Source organism: Rhinopithecus roxellana, chromosome 9, assembly GCF_007565055.1.
Source record: "Rhinopithecus roxellana isolate Shanxi Qingling chromosome 9, ASM756505v1, whole genome shotgun sequence".
Classification (NCBI taxonomy): domain Eukaryota; kingdom Metazoa; phylum Chordata; class Mammalia; order Primates; family Cercopithecidae; genus Rhinopithecus; species Rhinopithecus roxellana.
Window position 1 is genome coordinate 133,680,621 of NC_044557.1, and position 21,763 is coordinate 133,702,383.

The 21,763-nt window shown below is 35.1% G+C and overlaps 1 protein-coding gene across 4 annotated transcripts in view; it reads left to right on the forward strand.

Annotated features, from left to right (window-relative positions):
• Positions 1-21,763, forward strand: part of ARFGEF1 (ADP ribosylation factor guanine nucleotide exchange factor 1) — a 143,347-nt gene that overhangs the window by 54,064 nt on the left and 67,520 nt on the right. For all 4 annotated transcript variants that reach the window (XM_030937811.1, XM_030937813.1, XM_030937812.1 and 1 more), the window contains 7 exons: positions 9,700-9,875; positions 11,037-11,170; positions 15,545-15,779; positions 20,039-20,138; positions 20,254-20,393; positions 20,506-20,614; positions 21,272-21,473. In XM_030937811.1, the coding sequence (XP_030793671.1) occupies positions 9,700-9,875; positions 11,037-11,170; positions 15,545-15,779; positions 20,039-20,138; positions 20,254-20,393; positions 20,506-20,614; positions 21,272-21,473 (1,096 nt within the window). The remainder of the gene's footprint in view (positions 1-9,699; positions 9,876-11,036; positions 11,171-15,544; positions 15,780-20,038; positions 20,139-20,253; positions 20,394-20,505; positions 20,615-21,271; positions 21,474-21,763) is intronic.

A 21,763-nucleotide genomic window follows, 5' to 3' on the forward strand; every position in this document is an offset into this window, starting at 1 on the left:
ACCAAGTGGGAAATGGTAGAGACCGAAGAAGAGACCATGATTTGAAGAGTATGAATTTAAAATATATATTAAAAAAATAAAAAAATAGAGACAAAAAAATAGCAGTACATGCTCCTGCATTCTTTAAACATATAATAGTATAGTTAAGGAGTTGGCATGTTATGGCCCGTGGGCCAAATTCAGCCTGCTACCTATTTTTGTATGTAAAGTAATACTGTGACACAGCCATGCTTATTTGTTTTCATACTGCCTATAGAGAGGTCTTCTGTTGCACTACATAGGTAACGTTGAATAGTTCCAGTAGAGATTGTACGACCTCTAAAGCCTAAAATGTTTGTCACCTGACCCTTTATTAAAAAAAATTCACCAGCACCTAACAGAATACAGAGTCTGAAGTGAAAGTTTTCATTTTTCTGCAACCTTTTACTTAGGAAAAACGTTAAACCCAGAGAAAAGTTCAAAAAAAGGTACAGGAAACACTTGTCATTTATCTGAATTCACTGATGGTTAACAATTTTGCTATGTTTGCTTTATGTATCTTTAAATACACATACACATAATGTATGTGTCTTTGCTGAACCATTTGAAAATCGGTTGTGTACATCATGACATTTCACCCCTAAATACCTCACAGCATATATCTTCTCCAAATAAGAGCATTCTCATACATAAGCACAATTCCATTTTCATACCTAGGGAAATTAACATGATTTCAAGAATATCTAACATACGTATATTTTTCAGTGTTCCAAGTTTTCTCAAAATGTGTCCCTTATATCCTTTCTTTTCTTTTCTAAATCCAGAACTCAACCTGGGTACACTCTCATTTGCTTATCTGTCTCTTTAGTTTAGAACAAGTCCTCTTGATTTTTCTCCCCAACTTTCATGACATTTACTTTTTTGAAGAGTCTTTTGCTTTGTAGAATATTTCAAATTTTGCATTTATTGGATGGTTTCTTTACCATCCTGTATGAGTAGATTGAGATTGTCATCTACGTGATTAGTTTAGATTAAGCATATTTGGCAAAAATACTGCATAGGTGATATTAGTACTTAATATTACATCATATAAATTGGTACATAATGACAGGTTACCCCCCTGTTGATGGTAGTGTTGGATCATTTGGTTAAGATGGTAATTATCAGCTATCTGTAAAGGAACATTTTTCATTTTGTAATTAATAGCTAATCTGAGGTGATACTTGGATACTTTGAGACCATATGAAAATTTATTCACCCAGTGTTTTTTTTTTCCCCCCAAGATGAGGTCTTGCTCTGTCACCCAGGCTGGGGTGTAGTGGTACAGTCTTGGCTTACTGCACCCTCGACCTCTTGGGCTCAAGCAGTCCTCCTGCCTTGGTCTCCTGAGTAGCTGAGTCTGCAGTTACACACCACCATGCCCAGCTAGTTTTTGTATTTTTTTGTAGAGATGGGGTCCTGCTTGTGTTGTCCGGGCTGCACTTGAACTCCTGGCCTCAAGTGATTCTCCCACCTCAGCCTCCCTAAGTGCTGAGATTACAGGTTTTAGCACCCATTTGATGATCCTTGCCTTACTCAGATACTGGGTTGCAATATAGCAATTTTCTAATTCTTAACATTCATTGACATTTTTCTATAGAGAAGAACTCTCCCACCCTGCACCACCCACCCCCCTTTAAAAAATAATACCATGGGCTTAATGAATTATTTTACTATTTTATGTATTATAATCCTGTATCATCATTATTTATATTTTTTGTCTGCCAGTAGGAATCCCTTCAAGCTAACACCCACGTTCTTTTGATGTGATTCCATTAGTCTTTGAGCTTTTCCTTTATGTTTGGAACAGAAAGATGTTCCAGGTTCACCTTCAACTTCCCTTTTCCTCAGCCCTGGAATCAGCTAGTTCTCCAAAGAGTCTTTGTCCTTTTTAGTGGGCAGTTGTTCTTAGAAACCAAGAATTGGTTACAAGGTACTCTTGTTGCTAGCTGCTGAGATGTCCTTACTTATAGGCCCTTCCAATGGATAGAGATAAGGAAACGTATATACAATTAGTCTTAAGTTCCTATTTGTAGTTCTGCTTCACATCCAATACCACAAGGTTTCTCCTCATCTTTCTGTACTTCCTATTTGTATCTTCTCTTTCTTACAGTGAAAACCCAGATTCTCAACAGGATGCCATTACCACCAGCAAACCTATAAAGTTCAAGATTTCTCTGTAATTATATGTATCCTTAAATATATCCTACTAAAGATGAGTGAGAGTACTATTTTGAAAAAGTTACTTGTATTATTTTATTGGTTCATTTTTTAAAATATGAAGAATATTTACATGATTCAAAGTCAAAATTACATAAAATGCTTACTTGGAGAACTCCATCAGCTCCTTCCTTCTCTGATCCTCCTTCTATGAGTAATCACTTTCACTAGCTTTTAGTTTTTGTCTGGAGTTTAGGGGGTTGTGCGTACATGTCTGCTTGTATGTAAGAGATGTAAGCAAAGGAGTATTTTTTATTTCCCTTTCTCACATTTTTTGTTAGAGTACTGCATCTATGTGTGTGTTGCTTTTTTTTCACCTAACATATATTAGAAATAGTTCTATTTCAGTTGATAGAGATTTTCTTCTTTTCTCTTGTGGCTTTCTGCATAGTACTACCTTATGCAGATATATCATAGTTTATTCAGCCAGCCCCTGTTGTACTTAGGTTGTTTCCAGTGTTTTGCTGTTACAAATAATGCTGCAGTGAATAACTTTGTACATCTGTATTGTTTCATATTTATGGAAGTTTATCTTCAGGGCAAATTCCTAGAAATGAGATTATTGGGTCAAATGATAAATATGAATATCTGTTAGCTATTGCTAAATTCGTCTTTATAGGTGTTGTGCCATTTTGCACTCTTACCATTAATGTATAAGAGTGCCTTTTTCTCCACAGCTGGTAGTACTAAAAAATGTTGAGTTTTTACCAACCTGATAGGTGAGAAATTTATCTAGTAGATAATTTTTATTTATCTAGTAGATTTTTAATGTGCATTTCTCTATGAGTGAAATTAAACATCTTTTCATACCTGTAGGATCAATTGATATCTTTGAGTGAGTCATTTATTCATATCTTCTGTTCATTTTTCCATCAGATTTTTATCCTCCCCCCCCCCCCCCCCTTTTTTTTTTGAGACGGAGTCTCGCTCCGTCGCCCGGGCTGGAGTGCAGTGGCCAGATCTCAGCTCACTGCAAGCTCCGCCTCCTGGGTTTATGCCATTCTCCTGCCTCAGCCTCTCGAGTAGCTGGGACTACAGGCGCCTGCCACCTCGCCCGGCTAGTTTTTTGTATTTTTTAGTAGAGACAGGGTTTCACCGTGTTAGCCAGGATGGTCTCGATCTCCTGACCTCATGATCCGCCCGTCTCGGCCTCCCAAAGTGCTGGGATTACAGGCTTGAGCCACCGCGCCCGGCCTCCTTTTCCCCTTAAGAATCTTTTATGTATCAGGATTCTGTGATATATTTTACAGATACTTTCTCTCAGTTTATTGTTTGCCCAAGTCTTTTGATCTTATGGTGTGTCTTGCTGTACATCATTTTTAAAATATTTTTTCATACATGCCTGCATATATATTATATATGTTTAAGATAAATGGGAATATACTGTACTTACAGTTTGATAATCTGCCTTTTTCACATATTAAACTATATCCATTCACATCCATTTGTATTTCATTCTATCACTGGACCATAATTTATTTAAATAATCTCCTGTTAATACTAGGATTTAGATTATTTCCAGGTTTTTTAGATTATTTTTTGCTTTTTATAAACATTGCTGTGATATACATTCTTAACTATAGACATCTTTTTGCACTTTTGGATAAATTATAAAGAAGGAATAGCTTGATCAAGGTGTATGAATATTTAAAAATATGTATATAGTGCATAATGTCACTGTAATGATGGTTGTTGTATTGTTTTAACTTTCATTTGATTATTTGCAGGGTCAAAACATAGGCAGTTATTTTTATAGGTCAAACATTGGCACTTTTGTATATTTCAACTGAACATCATTGGACTACTTATCCTTTTTTGAATTACTGTTCTTGTCTTTCGCGTATTTTTCCTTTTCTTTCTTTTGTTCTTATTTTCAAGATTTCTTCATACTAAGAAATTATTCCTTGTTCAGTGTATTGTAAATATTTTTTCTACTCGGTCTTTGTTTTGTTTGAAACTTTGCTTATATTATTTTCTTTTTCTTTTTTCTGTTTTTTGTTTTTGAGATAGAATCTTGCTCTGTCGTCCAGGCTGGAGTGCAATGGCAAGATCTTGGCTCACTGCAACCTCTGCCTCTCAGGTTCAAGCAGTTCTCCTGCCTCAGCCTCCCGAGTAGCTGGGATTACAGGTGCACACCACCATGCCCGGCTAATTTTTGTATTTTTTTTTTTTTTAGTAGAGATAGGGTTTCACAATGTTGGCCAGGCTGGTCTTGAACTCCTGACTTTGTGATCCACCCGCCTTGGCCTCCCAAAGTGCTGAGATTACCGGCATGAGCCACTGCACATACTTGACCACAAAAAAAAAATTTTAAGATTGTCTTTTTATTTGTGGTTTCTGTTTTTGTCTTGCTTAAAATGGATTTTACCACCCTAAGATTATAAAATACACTACGATACCTTTTTCTAATACTTTGTTTTTATTTTTTGACTTTAGCTCTTTAATTCATCTCAGATTTATTTTTCTGTATGGTGTGAAATTGTATAGCTAATTATAACCTATGGAAATAATCATTTCTCAATTAATTTGAAATGAAAATTTTATCCTAAATGGTTCTGTGTTTTGAGTTTTCTGTACAGTTGTAATGAGCCACTTGTCTGTTCCTAACCAGTGTTGAATTATGTAAAATAGTTTGGTTTTATAGTATATTTTGATTTTCATAGTGCAAGGCCTCCCTCTTCAATTTTTTTCTTTAGTTTTTAATTTTTGTATTCTATGGGATCAATTTTTAAAATATCTATTAAATGTATTTTTTTAGGTGAACTTTAGAACCACTTTATTAAGTTCAAAAATTAAAGCTTACTTAGTAATTCAAATTGTAATGTGCTTATAAATTAACTTGGGAAGATAATATCTTCTTTGCAACAGTATCGAGTCTTTTCCTCCAGAAACATGAAAAGTTCATTTAGTCAAGTCTTTCATGTCATTCAGGAAAGTTTTATTGTTTTCTTCCTTTGGCTCTTGCACATTTTTTGTTAAATTATTTCTATATTTTTGGTTTAGTTTTGATAATATTTTGGTTGAGTCCTTTCTTCTCTGTTCCCTAATTTAATTGGAATATAGAAAAATTCTTGCTTTTCCATATTTATCTCCTACTTGGTCACCTTCTGAACTCGTATTATTTCTAAAAGGTTTTCATTTGGCTATTTTTTCTGAGTGAATAATGATATTTTTATCTTTGTCTCTTCCTTTACAGCATTTATACCTTATTTTTGTTTGTTTTTTTCTGTTACATTACATTGGCTAGAACCTTCAGAAAATGATGAGTAGTGTTAATGATGGCAAGGATCTTCATTTTTTTTTTTAATATTATTGCTATTTTTCAACTTTAAATTTGATGATTGCTTTTGTTTTTGGAGGATACTCTTTATCAAATTGAGTAAGTTTTCTTGTTTGTAGTTTATTAAAAGATACTTTTATCTTTTGTACATATATGACTGTGTGTGCATGGGTATGAATTTAACTTGTTTTTTAAATCAGGAGTAGCAGGGTTTTTTTGTGCCTTTTCGTCATTCTAGAAATATTTTCTTTGTTATTGTCATTAATTCTTCTTCATCCTTTCTGTTCTTTTCCACATCTCACACTATACAGATGTTGAATATTCTAGATCATGTCCTTGATTGCTATTGCAATCTTCTCTAATTTCCATCATTTTGTGTTAGGGTTTTACATTCAATGAGAATGTTACAAGAGTTTTTCCACTTTGCAAATATTTTTTAGTAATATCCATTCTACTGCTTTTTCCAATGTAGTTTTTGTTTCAGTAATGTTTTCATCCCTAAGAACCCCGTTTTTCTCTGAGCTGCTTTTTTTAATAGCACTTTGCTTTTGTGTATTATTGCAACATTCCTTCACTTATCACTGACTGTACTAACTGTAACTGTCCCAGCTATGAAATCTAATTCCCCATTTGCTCAGATTGCTGTCCTTTGTCTTCCCTTTTGAGCTGTAAGCTTTATGTTTTTGCCTGATTGTAGAAAGAGAGGCTAGATTTGATCAATCTACTTTCAGTAATTGTGTATATGTTTTTTCTATTTCTTGTGAGGCCTTCCTTTCCAAAATTCATGAGGTGACTGTGGTCCAAAGGCAGACCTCATTTCTAAGCTGAGAGCAAAGAAGCAATTACCTCCCTTGAGCAGGGTGGCTCTAGTGACCCTTGGGCTGTGTAGGCCCATATCATTCACCATGTTGTCAACACAAACCAAAGTCAAGTGAAGCTTGGGATGAATGCTATACACTTTTTATATATTCTACACTGAGGGGAATCTTCATACTTGTTGATTTGTTCTCACTCTCCCACCCTTGCCAGGGAATCTTAGGCTGGCATCATTCAGAAATGGCTTTAATTGGAAATAACTAAGTAGAAACAGAGTAGGAGCCTAGAACCTTTGTTGGTTTTCCCTCCGTGTTTATTGCAGCATTCCCAGTTAGCTGAGATACTGCTCTCCTTTCCTGGTCTACTTGTTCTGTTAGGAGACCTACTAAACAATCTACTTTAATTAGCAGGCAGTGATCAAATACAGTCTAGATGATCATGGCTGTGGTCAGCTCTATTGATAGACATTGGCATGGTTCCCCAAGCTCTTTGATTTGCGTCTTCCCTGCTACCTCATAGCACTTTGCCATTCTAGGCTTTGAAGTCTTTAGAACCCAAGTGGTAAAACAATCATATCTCTCAGGTAGGCCTATTCTTTGCATATGTTCAGTCATAAGCAATAAATTAAATAGCTTTTCTTTTGATCTCAACCTACTTTCTAGGAATTCCTCAAAGTTTATGATCCAGTGATATGCTTCTTAGTTTATCAGCGTTATTAAAAGTACATCTCTTGTTTATATGCTTTTTTTTTTGTAATTTCAGTGGGATTTGTCAAAGGAGAAGGTAAATTGGTAGGCTCAATTCACTGCCTTGAAAGTAGAAGTTTGCTTCTATGTTTAAAGGATAATTAGAGGAAAAAACATGAGACAGTAGTAATATCTAACTGTATTAAGTGCTTCCTGTATATCCCAAATGATTTTATATGCTTGTATTTATTCATTTACTCTTCCCTCAAACACTGGGATGTTTAGGTACTATTACTATCCCCTCTTTACAAATGAGAAAACTAAAGCAATGAGTGATTATTCCTTTCAAAGAAGTGATAAAGTGAAGATTTCAGCCTACAGGGATGTGGCTTCAAAGTCTAAAAAGAAAATCAGGAAATGTTTTCAGTTTCTTTGAGAAATTTCTTGAGATGGAAAGGAGAAAAGTAATGTCAAAGAACATTGAGTATTCATTTGAGAAATTTAATAAAAAGAGGGAAGAAAATGGACAAGAACTGAGGTGTAGCAAGAGGTGAAGGAAGATTTTATGTGTGTGTGTGTGAAAATATTTGAATGTTTATTGGATAATGGGGAAGTTCTAGTTGTGTAAACAAAATTGAAAACCCAATGTTAAAATACTTAGTGGAGGACGATACTGTTGAAGGCAAAAAGAGATGTATTTTTGTGGTGCTGCAAGAGACTGTGGGAGCCTATGTTAAATTACCTGATTTTTAGCTAAGTAGTAGGTGGAAGTCATTTGTTAATGGGAGGTGGGGAGAATCATAGGAAGAGATGTAATTGGGTACAGAGAGAATAAGTTTTGGAATAAGTACTCTGGGGAATGAGATAGGAACTCAGTTTCTAATAATCATTGTTTGTTTGTTTTTTTTTCTGAGTCTTTCCACAGTCTTTACATATGTAAGCATTCTTTTTTTAAAAAAATTTTTTGTAGCGATGGTGTCTCACTATGTTGCCCAGGCTGATCTTGAGCTCCTGACCTCAAGTGATCCTCCTATCTTGGCCTCCCAGAGTACTGGGATTATAGGCATGAACCACCGTGCCTGGCCTATGCATTCTTTATATATGTAATATATAAAAGCTATAGTGGTATTTAGCGCATCAGATATTAGCATATTAAAGCTCCAAAAGTCCTCTAAGAAAGCATCTGTTTTGTATAACAGTTTTCATAATGTATTTTATTACTGAATATATTTTTCATTTTATACTAATGCAAAACTTGCTTCGGAATTATCCAGGGTTTTTTGTTGTTGTTGTTTTTTGAGATGGCGTCTTGCTCTGACAGGCTAGAGTGCAGTGGTGGTATCTTGGCTTACTGCAACCTCCACCTCCCGGGTTCAAGTGATTCTCCTGCCTCAGTCTCCCGAGTAGCTGGGAATACAGGCGCCTGCCACCATGCCTGACTTATTTTTGTATTTTCAGTAGAGACGAGGTTTCACCATGTTGGCCAGGCTAGTCTCCAACTCCTGACCTCGTGATCCACCTGCCTCGGCCCCCCAAAGTGCTGGGATTACAGGTGGGAGCCACTGCACCCAGCCTATCCAGTTTCATCTATTCCAGGGTGTTCTGACTTGGAGAGGAGAAAGCAACTTCTGGGTAGGAGAACCAGAAGCTGCTACTCTTTTCGTATTACTTGAGTCACTCAAAGTTGGAGACATGTTACCAATTAGTAACAAAATTAGTAATAACTACCACTTACTGAGTACCAGTTTTATTCTTTATGTCTTATATCTGTGTTTTGGTGGTTCCTCATAGACCTTATTATTTCTGTTACTTAGGAAGAAACCCAGGCAAAGACAGATGAAATAATTTACCCAATTAACTGGAGAAGACATGATTGAAACACAGGTCTTTAATATTTCAGAATCTGTGTTCTTTATAGTACAGCTTGTGTCTCTCATACTGTCTTATAGTTTTCTTTCAATTGGTAGCATGAAAGAGTTTCGTTATACCTAGAGTAGTTCTGGAACTTGGTATTATTTTCATTATCTCTGTTTATTCTACCAGAAGTCATTTGTTTTTGTTTATATTAATTACAAGTATGATCACTCAAAGTGACCTAGTGAAAAATTTTCAGTGGTGTAGGTCATTATTTCCCTGGCTGTGTTCCAAAGAACGTAGATTGTTAGATATTCATAGGAATTCTAAAAACGGGAAGGGGGCTCATGGTAAAATAAATTTTGGAAACACTACATACTGTATATGCTTGGAGAGTTTTGTACATATTAGCGTCTTAAAGGCTATAATAAAGAAACCTATTTCCCAGCATTTCCTGAACTAATTTGACAGTGAGATATTTTTTCGAGGAATTTGTCTTCACAGCTCAAGTCATTAGCATTCATCAAAACCCAGTTCAGTAAATGCTAATATAGACAAAAAGTAAGCTTCTGTTTTGGCACATCCTGGTTAGTCTTTCATCAGCTAAGTGTGTTTCATTGCCAGAGCAACTTAAGGATTGTATTTGGAAGTATGCCAGATGCATACTTATTTAGTAGTAAGTATGCTAACCTTTAAATGGTGCCAATACATATTTTACTTCACATTGCTTTCCTGCCACTGTTTCATTTTAAGTACTCTATGCTTTTTAAATACACTTCAGTTAAGTCAGATACATTTGCATGGTTTTTATTCTTATCATTTTAGATATGGGAGAAGGGACTGCTATAAATGCAAGCGCAGATGGCAACATTGGAACGATAGAGGATGGTAGTGACAGTGAAAATATTCAAGCAAATGGAATTCCAGGAACACCAATTTCTGTTGCATATACACCATCCTTACCTGATGATAGATTGTCAGTCTCTTCCAATGATACTCAGGTATAAATGGAGGGGTGGGGAGGGGGAGAAATCCTGTTAATCTTACAAATTTATAGGCTACCACCACCTTGTCATGAGTATTTTCAGCTGATGCTGCTGCCTGATTTTATTTAGTTTGGGGAAATAAGAAAATTGGGGGTTTTTTCCTTCATTTATATAAATTACAGCGATTTTTTTCCCCTTCATATTTTGATAGTTACATTTCCAACTTTAAGGTATGTCTCATCTATATTTTCATCTTCTCCACACCCATCTACCAATTGAATTAACATTTAATAAGAACATTCTTATTACATATTCACAAGATAATTCTGGTATGGGCAGAATATTCCTAATCTGAAATTCAAAATGCTCCAAATCCAAAACTTTTTGAGTGCCAAGATGACGGTCAAAGGTCATACACAAAGGAAATGCTTATTGGAGAATTCCACATTTTGGATTTTGGGTTTAGTATGCTCAATCGGTATAATGCAGATAGTCCAAAATCCAAAAAAATCTGAAACCCAAAACACTTCTGGTCCCAAGCATTTCAGGTAGCTCAACCTGTGTTGCAGGGTGAGAAAACTTAGAAATTTAGGGAACTTCACCTTAACCTTTGTTTAGGGCTGCAAAGAAATCAGTACCTTGGTAATGACAGATTCTTTTCCTCCTTCCTACCCTGTATTTTGTGTGTAAAAATCTGCCTTTTTAGGTAAAGGAGTCCTCCACTAAGTGTCCCATATTTAGGAGTAGGTTTTCTTGACTTGGTTGACCTTCAGTTTATGTTTGCCCACAGCAAGACAAAAAATAAAATAGGACAAAAGCATGAAACAGTCAATGACAGGTAGTAGGGAGTATGATTTAGTCTTTGGATAGGATCTTGTCAGGCATGATGTATCAGGTTTTTTGTCAGTGATAGTATGAGCTGGGTAAATTTTAAGAGTTTATTTGGTTTATTAATAAGGAATATTTTTAAAGTGCATTTTTAAAGGTATTTATTGTTGGGTGTGGTCCGTGGAGTATAAAAGAAAAACAATGTGGCAGATTCCCTCATCTGGTTCCCCTTGCAATAGTGGGGGAATCTCCACCTCTTAGTGAATTGAATGAAATACAGTAGAAGGCTGAAATGATTTTACACTGGCAAATATCTCTAAAATTTTCATGGTATGTTAACTTGTTTAGGAATCTGGAAATTCTTCAGGACCTTCACCTGGTGCTAAGTTTTCCCACATTTTACAAAAGGATGCCTTTCTAGTATTCAGGTCATTGTGTAAACTGTCAATGAAACCACTGTCAGATGGACCGCCAGATCCAAAGTAAGTTATTAACTGTTTTGCCTGACAAATAGAGGTTTTTAGGCTTGAAACTTACTGATAAGGTAATGTTTGGATTTTCTTTTGTTCTTTTTGTCCTATAGAACCATAAAAAAAAGTGGGTGGAGGGGAGGTATTTTACGTTTAAGAAAAAAGTATTGAAAAACAATGCAAAACTGCTGGAGTAGATAACTTACACTATTTCCTAAAGGGTATGTGACTTACACTATTTTCTAAAAACAAAAAGTTTCAACATTGCTGGGATAGATAACTTATGCTATTTCCTAAAGGGTATGACAGCATTCTAGAATAGTGCCTGGTGCATAGGAGGGGCTCAGTAAGTGTTATCAAGTGAATGAATTAGTGAATTCTTATTTCCATATAAGTAACTTTGGAACTAATGTAACCCTGTATCCCAGCCCTAGGTTTCTAAAAACTGCCAGTCAAAAGGTACTAAAACGTAAAAGAAAGAGATCTTAAAAGTTGTAATGAAAGATAATGCATATTCATTAAGGTCTGACAAAATGCCCTAGGATGATATCTTTCTCTATTGGGATCAGGAAGAACTTTGAGTTAGGAGCCACTTGTCTAATTTTCATGTTAGATTAAACCCTAGGAAAGTGCCATTTTTGTAAGTCGTAAATGGTCAGGTATCTCTCATATGATTCAAATGTAACTAATTACTCTTGAGATTGAGTTTGGTAGTTATATGAGTTGCCCGCCTCTCTAATACTGCAAGCATGATGTATTACAGTATGACAATTTTAAAACTTTCTGGAGAAAGAAACCTAAGGGCAGACCATAACTTTAAGAAAGGGATATTGGCCGGGCGCGGTGGCTCAAGCCTGTAATCCCAGCACTTTGGGAGGCCGAGACGGGCGGATCATGAGGTCAGGAGATCGAGACCATCCTGGCTAACACGGTGAAACCCTGTCTCTACTAAAAAATACAAAAAACTAGCCGGGCGAGGTGGCGGGCGCCTGTAGTCCCAGCTACTCGGGAGGCTGAGGCAGGAGAATGGCGGGAACCCAGGAGGCAGAGCTTGCAGTGAGCTGAGATCCGGCCACTGCACTCCAGCCTGGGCGACAGAGTGAGACTCCATCTCAAAAAAAAAAAAAAAAAAAAAGAAAAAAAAGAAAGGGATATTGAAATAGAGATGTAAGGCAACAGTACTTCAATTTAAAAAAATTCTATAGAGTGTTTCAGTTTCTAAGTGCCAACTGAGCAGATCAGAGACAGTTCCTGTGAAAACTTCATACATATCTGGAAACTCCATTTGTTATATTTGTTTAATTTTGTCAGATTGTACCAGTTCAGGGAGAAACATCCTTTAGACCCAGAAGCCTAAAATCATAAAATCTTTTAAGACCCAAACCCTAAGTCAGAAATGAACATTCAAAAATCTCATTAAAAAATCGACAGTTTTGAATTTTAAAAGTCTCATTCAAAAATCAGCAGTTTTAACATCTCATTCTGAATCAGTGAAGACCTACTTTAAGAAAGAGATAAAATTTGATATTATTGCTGAAGGCCATTTTTGCCGTGCTTTAAAAATGTTATTGACCATTAAAGCCTCAGATGCTTTTTTCCAAATCAAATGTAAAAATTGTGATTTGAAAGAATGCTAGAAACAGAAAAGAAGAAATTCTTTAAAATGTTGACAATGAAAAGGACACAAAGGAAAATAATATGAATTTTGAGGAGTACTTGGGGTAGGGAAGAGTTTATCCCTGAAAAAAGAGTGATCTGGTTTTGAAAAGATGCAATCTTTAATGTTACAAAGGATTCTTATGAGGAATAATGTAAATTAACAAGCCTTATACTTAGTGGGTTTAAACCAAATATTAGAAAATTTTGTTTGAAGACCTTGTTGACTATCAGGGTCATTAAACAATGGAATTGAATACTGAATACACCCTTAGAAGCTATTCTTTTTCCAAAAGAATATGTAGTTTTCTGTCTTTAATGATTTTTTTTTTTTTTTTTTTTTTTTTTGCCAAAAGTCAAGCTTTTGTAGTTACATAATTTTATTATTATTATTATTATTTTTTGTCTTTGCTCCCCTTTATATTTTCTGGTCTTGCTAAAATGATGATCCAGGAAATGTTCTCATTTAAGCCTGAATCATAATTTGAAACTACCCCATGAAAAACTGCAGACCTGAAATTTCCAGCCTCTTTTGCCTATCAAAAGTGTAACTTACTGTGTCATAAGACAGTTGTCTAATCATTTCTTCATTCATTATTGCCTTGTACACGGTAGGTATTTAATAAATGGATGAATACAAGAATAAATCCGTAATTTTTTTTTAGCATGTACAGTATACAAGATATTTTGTTAAATGTTGGGAATACAAATATAAAACATACTTAGAACAAACATTGTTATAGAATGGTAAGCTGCAGGATTTAATTACAATAGGAATTGAGCATAATAGGTGATAAATGTGAGCTAGAATAGGAAGTAGTATTTAAGCCTTGGAAGACTAGAACAGGAGGTGAGATGATGGTTTAATTTGTAGTTCCCTGTAGCTATTTGAAGTTTTAGTTCTCGCTGTCTGTAACTTGATTTATCTAAGCATTTTTTTGGTAATTATGTATTTGCTGCACATATTTTTAGATTCAAAGGAAGACTCAGGGCAATGGCCATCTTAGAAACATGACTGTGTAATAATGAGCCATAATATTATTGGCTCCAGTTTTATTTCAGAGAAAGTAGTATTTTTTTGTGATACCCATTTACGTGAAATTAACAATTCCTTATTAGATTTACGTAGCTTCTTGAATTACTTGACACTTATAACCATAAAATTTTTCAGGTGGAAATCAAGGGCAGTTAAGTTTACTATATAGTGTAAATGTGACTGAAAGTAGCATTTGGGCTACTTTTTTTTTTTTTTAAAGAACCATCTGCTAGAGCTTTTTGGTGTGTTCTGCATTTGAAATGTTGCCTGAGATCAATGTCCTTGGTCTGTTGGGCTTAAGAGATCAGTTTCAATGGAAGGAAAATTGTGTTTGCAAAATCAAATAATTAAAACACTAGGTAGTGATCAGAAGCATGCCACAGTATATTGATTGGGAAAAAAATTAAAAATTTTAAGCCAAAAACTACTTTTTCAGCTTTTCATTACAAAATTATTTAGAATAAGTTGCTAAACCGTTTTAAGTTTGTATTTTTATTTTGTTTTATTATTATTATTTTTTGGACACGGAGTCTCACTCTGTCACCCAGGCTGGAGTACAGTGGTGCGATCTCAGCTCACTGCAATCTCCACCTCCCAGGTTCAAGTGATTCTCCTGCCTCAGCTTCCCGAGTGGCTGGGGTTACAGGTGCCCACCACCACACTTGGCTAATTTTGTATTTTTAGTAGAGACGGTGTTTCACCATGTTGGCCAGGCTGGTCTCAAATTCCTGACCTCAAGTGATCCACCTGCCTCAGCCTCCCAAAGTGCTAGGATTATAGGCATGAGCCACCATGCCTGGCCTTAAAGTTTTTAATTGTTCTGAATACCTCTATATTTATTTCAAAAGAAAAAAAAATCTTTAAATGTTACTGAAAAAGTAAGCTTGAATTTGTGCTGTCACTTGTTAATGCAACCAAAACTTTTTTATTATTGTTTAGGATTTCTGAGTAGCATAAGCAGAAAAAAGTCCATTAGAACTGTTGTGTATTAATACTAAATATGGCATTTAATCTGAGAAGTTGCTGATGATTTGTAAGGAGAAGAATGGTTGTGAAAGAAAGGAACACAGCATATATCTTCACATGGTTTTTTTCTTTTCCAGTAAAACAATGGGTTGATGTTAAATATTTGTGAATATTTTTTTTTCTTTTTAAAGTTTGTGGGCTGGGCGCAGTGGCTCACGCCTGTAATCCCAGCACTTTGCGGGGCCAAGGTGGGTGGATCACGAGGTCAGGAGATCAAGACCATCTTGACTAACACTGTGAAACCCCATCTCTACTAAAAATACAAAAAATTAGCTGGGCGTGGTGGTGGGCACCTGTAGTCCCAGCTACCTGGGAGGCTGAGGCAGAAGAATCACTTGAACCCGGGAGTTGGATGGAGGTTGCAATGAGCTGAGATCGCTGCACTCCAACCTTGGTGACAGAGCAACACTCTGTCTCAAAATAAATAAATAAATTTTAAAAGTTTGTGAAATTATAAATATATGGTTCAAGGGAACATCAGTGAAAGCACCTGTTGTTAGTGGCTAAGTTGTTCATGTACTATACTTTTTTATGTTATAGAATTTTCTCTTCCTCTCCATTTACAAAGTTTATGAAATTATGTGTATCTGGAAATATTTTTGGAACAACCTGTTACTACCATAATGCCAACCTTGTTCATATACTGTGCCTTCTTTTTTACATTTTAGGTCTCATGAACTACGATCCAAGATTCTTTCATTGCAGTTACTTCTATCCATTCTGCAGAATGCAGGACCTGTTTTCAGGACAAATGAGATGTTTATTAATGCTATTAAGCAGTATCTTTGTGTTGCACTCTCAAAAAATGGAGTCTCTTCTGTTCCAGAGGTTTTCGAGCTTTCTCTTTCTATATTTCTTACTTTGTTGTCAAATTTCAAAACACATCTGAAGATGCAAATTGAGGTACGTTTTGCATTTAGGCATTGAAATATAATATTACTATTGGATATTTCATTTGTTTCATGTTAAATCAGATTTGAATACACTGTAAAGTTCTCCAGAATGTGAAATAATTTTTGTATATTGCCATGCACTTCTTTTTTTTCATTCACCTGTTCAACTAACATGTGCCAAGGAAGTACTAGGCATTGGATAAGCACTAAGAATACAAAATGAAATAAGATGCAGCCGCTGTCCTCAAGGAACTTGTACTAGTTGAATAAATGGTTCTTGCTCTCTTGAATTAATTTGGTCCTCACAATAGCTTTGCCATTGTCTATGTGGTATATTATAATACATTTGTTTATCTTAAAAGAAAGTTCCAAATATATACTGCATCTCCATTATTTTAAACCATTTATAAGTATTAGGCATTTTAAAAGATGTGATTGAGGGGCATTATATTTTGGGGTTCTATTTTAGAATATTTGAAAAAAATTAATATTTGCTTTGTACTTTTTTTTTTTTAATGTATATATTCCTAAAGTTTTCTCCCAGGATCTTTGGAAATAGAATTAACAATCATGTGGTTCTAAAATATTGTCAGAGATTTAGTGGAACTAAATTAGGGTTTTTAGGGTTCTTTTTCAATCGTGTCTGCATGTGTTGTGCAAGTGTACCAGTTTCTTTCTTTCTTTCTTTCTTTTTTTTTTTTTTTTTTTTTTTTTGGAGATGGAGTTTCCCTCTTGTTGCCCAGGCTGGAGTGTAATGGCGCGATCCCCACTCACCACAACCTCCGCCTACCGGGTTCAAGTGATTCTCCTGCCTCAGCCTCCCGAGTAGCTGGGATTACAGGCGTGTGCCACCACTCCTGGATAATTTTGTATTTTTAGTAGAGACGGGGTTTCTCCATGTTGGTCATGTTGGTCTCAAACTCCTGACCTTAGGTGATCTGCCTGCATCTGCCTCCCAAAGTGCTTGGATTATAGGCGTGAGCCACTACGCCCGGCCTTAAGTGGTTTTTTTTTTTTTTTTTGGAAGGTGTACCAATTTCTGATTTTTTTGTTTTCATCTTCAAATAAAACTTAAAATAGTTCTTATGTTTTACCAATTTAATGAATGCTTTTTTCAATTTGTTATTTGTTGAAATGTTGTTTTGGTTGTGATGTTGTATGTTTTAAAAATACTCATTTTTATGTTGTCAGTTTTTACCTTCATATTGTGTTTGATATACAGGTTATATTTTAATTTTTGTCAATTTTATATTTAATCCTAACTCAAGACTCATAATTCACTAGCTTGGTAGGAAGGATAAATTATTTTTCCAGAATTTCACAATGGCTAAAATAGTCATATTATCCTTTAATGTTAATGTTCTGTAATAGCTATCAAGATTGATTTAGAACATTGTTACGAGAATGAAACAGAATTAGGCCTTGGCATTTTAAGTGAAAAGCTTTTTAATTTGGGCCATATTTTTGGACAGAAAACCATTTTTGGTGCCTATGGGATATATGATGTCAAGTTTTAAGAGTTTGCCATATGTCTGTTAAAATGATACAAGGCGTTTAACTAGGAAGAGTTGCCATTTTTAGATCGTTTTTTCCCCCATTATCTGTAGGAACTACAAATAAAAGACAGTGTTTGAAACTTTTGCTTTTGTAAAAAAACCAGAAGTCTTCCATTTGATGATGAGACATTTAAGTTGGCATTAGAAAATTTTGTAATACTTTATGTAGCCAATTACAGATTTTTTTGGACACTGAGATTCTGCTTCTGTAGGTACTGTTTACAGATCTAGATATCAAAAATTATTTAAGTTGAGATTACTATTTTTGCACAGCAAATTCGACTTTGCAAAAATGAATTTGAAAGGAAAAACTTTAAGAAATTTCTTGTCAATTTGTAGATGGTAGATTCTCATTACAAAATTATTGTAATATTCTGATTTTTAAAATTTAGGTTTATTTCACTCGTTATTGTCCCTCAGGGGGAGATAATGAGGATAAAATGAGATAAATATAGATATACTTTCAAAAATGTTACACACACTCAAATTAAAAATGAGTTGAACGCCAGGCACAGTGGCTCACGCCTGTAATCCCAGCACTTTGGGAGGCCGAGGCGGGTGGATCACCTGAGGTTGGGAGTTTGAGACTGGCCTGACCAACGTGGATAAACCCCATCTCTACTAAAAATACAAAATTAGCCGGGTGTGGTGGTGCGTGCCTGTAATCCCAGCTGCTTGGGAGGCTGAGATAGGACAATCGCTTGAACCTGGGAGGCGGAAGTTGTAGTGAGCCAAGATCGCGCCATTGCACTGCAGCCTGGTCAACAAGACTGAAACTCCATCTCAAAAAACAAAACAAAAACACCTGAACATGGAGAAAGCCCAGCTATGAAAACCTAAATTTGCAAAACAAAATTAAGATTGTTGTTACGTGAAGATTCATTTTATGAGAATATTCACTTCAGAGTTTCTGTGATGTGATTTTTTTCATAGGCCTTAAATTATCTATTCCAGAAAATATAGTTTATGTACAACTTTTCAGGAAAACATATGTGAAGACAGCATACTTAAGACAGAGCTGTTGTTCCACATACATACATTATAGGTGCTCAATAAATCATTAAAAGGTTGATTTTTTTAGAGCCCCTATTATGATAGGCATAGTATCTTATATTACGGCAACAGGCTTTTGCTTATTAGTGCAATTTGATAAACCGTAGATAATAACTAAAATCTTTTCTTTCCTCTCTCTTCCAGTCTATGTTATTTATTTTGTTAATCAGAGAATCCCAAAAGTTTTTGATTCATGGCACTGTTAGAGTCTGACTTTTCATGAAAGTTGCACTTAGGCCAGAGGAATACCTGCAGTTCTATGTTCTATTTATTAAGCAGGCAGGGCCAAACAACTTAATGGATGTTTGTGTTCACAGCCTACTATCTATTTCAAAGACAATAGTCTGCACAAAGAATAAGAAAAATAATGTTTTTATTTTATTCTTAACCACACTTACTTACCACTGGGATGTGTGTGCCTATTACAGACTACACACAGCTTCTTAGATCTTGGAATTGAACACTGTCCCCCTCATTCCTGTACTTCATTGATTTTCGTTCAGTACTTGGTTTTTTGTTATAGCAATGACCAAAACCCAGCTTTGCAGAGATAATTATGTCATTGAAGGGAATGTAGTGTGATCTAATTGAAACCATGAGCAGTCTTTCGAGGTATCCAACAGATGTATCTCCCTCTGAATTTTGCCTCAGAATTTTTTCATGGCACCCTCATGAGTTTGCTACAGCATTCTGGGGTACCCTGATGTTTTTAGGAATTGTGGCCATGTTGCCGTAAATATTTATTGAACACCTACTATGTGCCCTGCAATGTGGACGTGATTCTTATCAAGAAAGACCTGGTCATTACTGTCTTCAAACTTACAGTCTATAGGAGATACTGATATTAAATAAGTAAATAGAAGTATGCTGAGTTTTGTGAGAGAAAATCACATTACAGGGGTACCTAATCCAGTTAAGGGGAGATACTATAAATGTGATTTTCTGGATTCATAATGCATATGTTTCATAAATATTGACATGTTGTTTTTTTTTTGTTATTCCTTCTTAAAGTCACTTTTATAGAATACATTTAAATCTGAAAATTCTTATCTGTTAAATTGAAATTTATCTCATTAGGTTAACTCATTGCTTGATTATTTGTTGTAAAGAGTAGTGAGAAATAGTTCATATGTAGTTTTCAAACAGTAGAGATTTTCACTTTCGTGAGTAATTAGAAAAATAAAACCGTATGAGACTTAGATTGTTTTTATTGTGTGGATTACAGTACCAGTTACATTTAAATCTATGAACAGTTAGGCCTCTCAGTACCAGAATGTCTCTGAAAAATATAACTGATAAACAGAAGTATAAATTACGCTTTTTGAGGGGGATTAAAAAAGCATAAGTTATATTCTGTAAAAGTGTTCAAGAAATTATCACCTGGAGGAACTCTAAATCTTTGCATATTTCTTTTGTAGCAGCTGTGTTGAGAACAAAATACAACAGTGTGAATTGCAGTACTGATAACTAGAAGGGCAAGTTTAAGTCGCTTACCCAAGATATTTTAGTCCTGAGGTTTCAGAGATGGAACTCAAAAGGAGTTGAACTCCATAGGAGCCTGGGTGCTAATATCTGCTCTACAGCTTTGGGATGTTTAAAAAGTGATCACACATATGAATTATAAACAATATTTTAAACAGAAGTTTTCTCCTAATCACAGGTGTTCTTTAAAGAAATTTTCTTATACATTTTGGAAACTTCTACCAGCTCATTTGATCACAAATGGATGGTTATTCAAACGCTGACAAGGATTTGTGCAGGTATTTTAAATTATCCTTCTTTTTACTATCCCTTTCTTATTATTAGATATTTAAAAGGCCAAATGTACTCACATCCTAGATGTACTTTGTTGAAATTAATGTTATATTGTTACAGATGCTCAGAGTGTAGTGGATATTTATGTAAACTATGACTGTGACTTAAATGCAGCCAATATATTTGAAAGACTAGTAAATGATCTATCAAAAATTGCTCAAGGAAGGGGCAGTCAAGAACTTGGTATGAGTAATGTTCAGGTAAGAACTTTAAAAACATCTTCAAATTTAAACTTTACCGGGAAAGAGTCATGTATTTTCCTTAAAAGACCTTTTTAAAAAAAAAAAATTGTATTTTTGAATTATTTTGTAGGAATTGAGCCTGAGGAAAAAAGGTTTAGAATGCTTAGTGTCGATTTTGAAGTGTATGGTTGAATGGAGTAAGGATCAGTATGTGAATCCCAACTCTCAGACAACTCTTGGTAAGGTGATATTTTGAGTTGTAATTCTTTGTCATTTTAAGTGAATAATACTTTGGAGGATAGTTGCAGATGCTGTTAAACCAATTTCATGATATATTTATTCATTTAACTGATGAGGAAGCGTTGTCTGTGAGTTAAATAACTAGCTTTAAAATTGTGAAAGTTTTAACTTTAATTATCCAAGCTATTTTTTTCTGAATCTTCTTAGAAATATTACGTAAAATGAAGCATATTTATGCAACTTTCTTGTATTATAATTATAGAGGAAACATATAAAAGGCAGTATGTTTTAAGAAGGTTGTTCATCTGTGTTTGATGTTTACCCTCACTCAGAGAAAAACTCATAGCTGCAGGGCTACACTGGTGTTATCGAAAACAATTCCTCATGAGGAATGAGCTGAGAGCAGAAATCCAGTGGATACTCAGCACTGCAACCGCAAAAAGAACTCCTCCTAATGGTGCAGACTATACACGTACAAATTACAGTGTGTTTTAATATCAAAGTATGTTGTTTATTATGTTACCTAATAGTTATTTTGTATTAAATAGATATCTAAGCAACATTGAAATGCCTTGCCTTATTCAAGAATTTGTTTGCCCTTACACTTTTTTTTTTCTTTGATAGAATAATGTACTCTATCAATTTTCTTCTTTCAGGTCAGGAAAAACCCTCAGAGCAAGAGATGAGTGAAATCAAACACCCTGAGACAATAAACAGATATGGAAGTTTAAATTCCCTGGAGTCAACATCATCCTCAGGAATAGGCAGCTACAGTACACAGATGTCTGGCACCGATAATCCAGAACAATTTGAGGTCCTAAAGCAACAAAAAGAAATAATAGAACAAGGGATAGATTTGTAAGTGTCACAGCTTAAGGAGAAATGTTACTGAGTAGCTCTCTGCCAGTATGGTGCCACCCCTGCCATGGGTTTATCACCTTATAATGAGTAAAATGGAGGATAGTTCTCGTGGATCTAATTCACGAGGCTTCTATTCAGCCCCCCTTGTTCATTGCAGTCTAGCCCAACTAGATTCCTGTAATGCCCAACCACTCTTGTCATATAAATTAATTTGTCACCATATTATAAGTGCTGTTGATGAGTAACATCTGTGCAATTTTGCATTGTTTAGCTCATTATGAAATCCT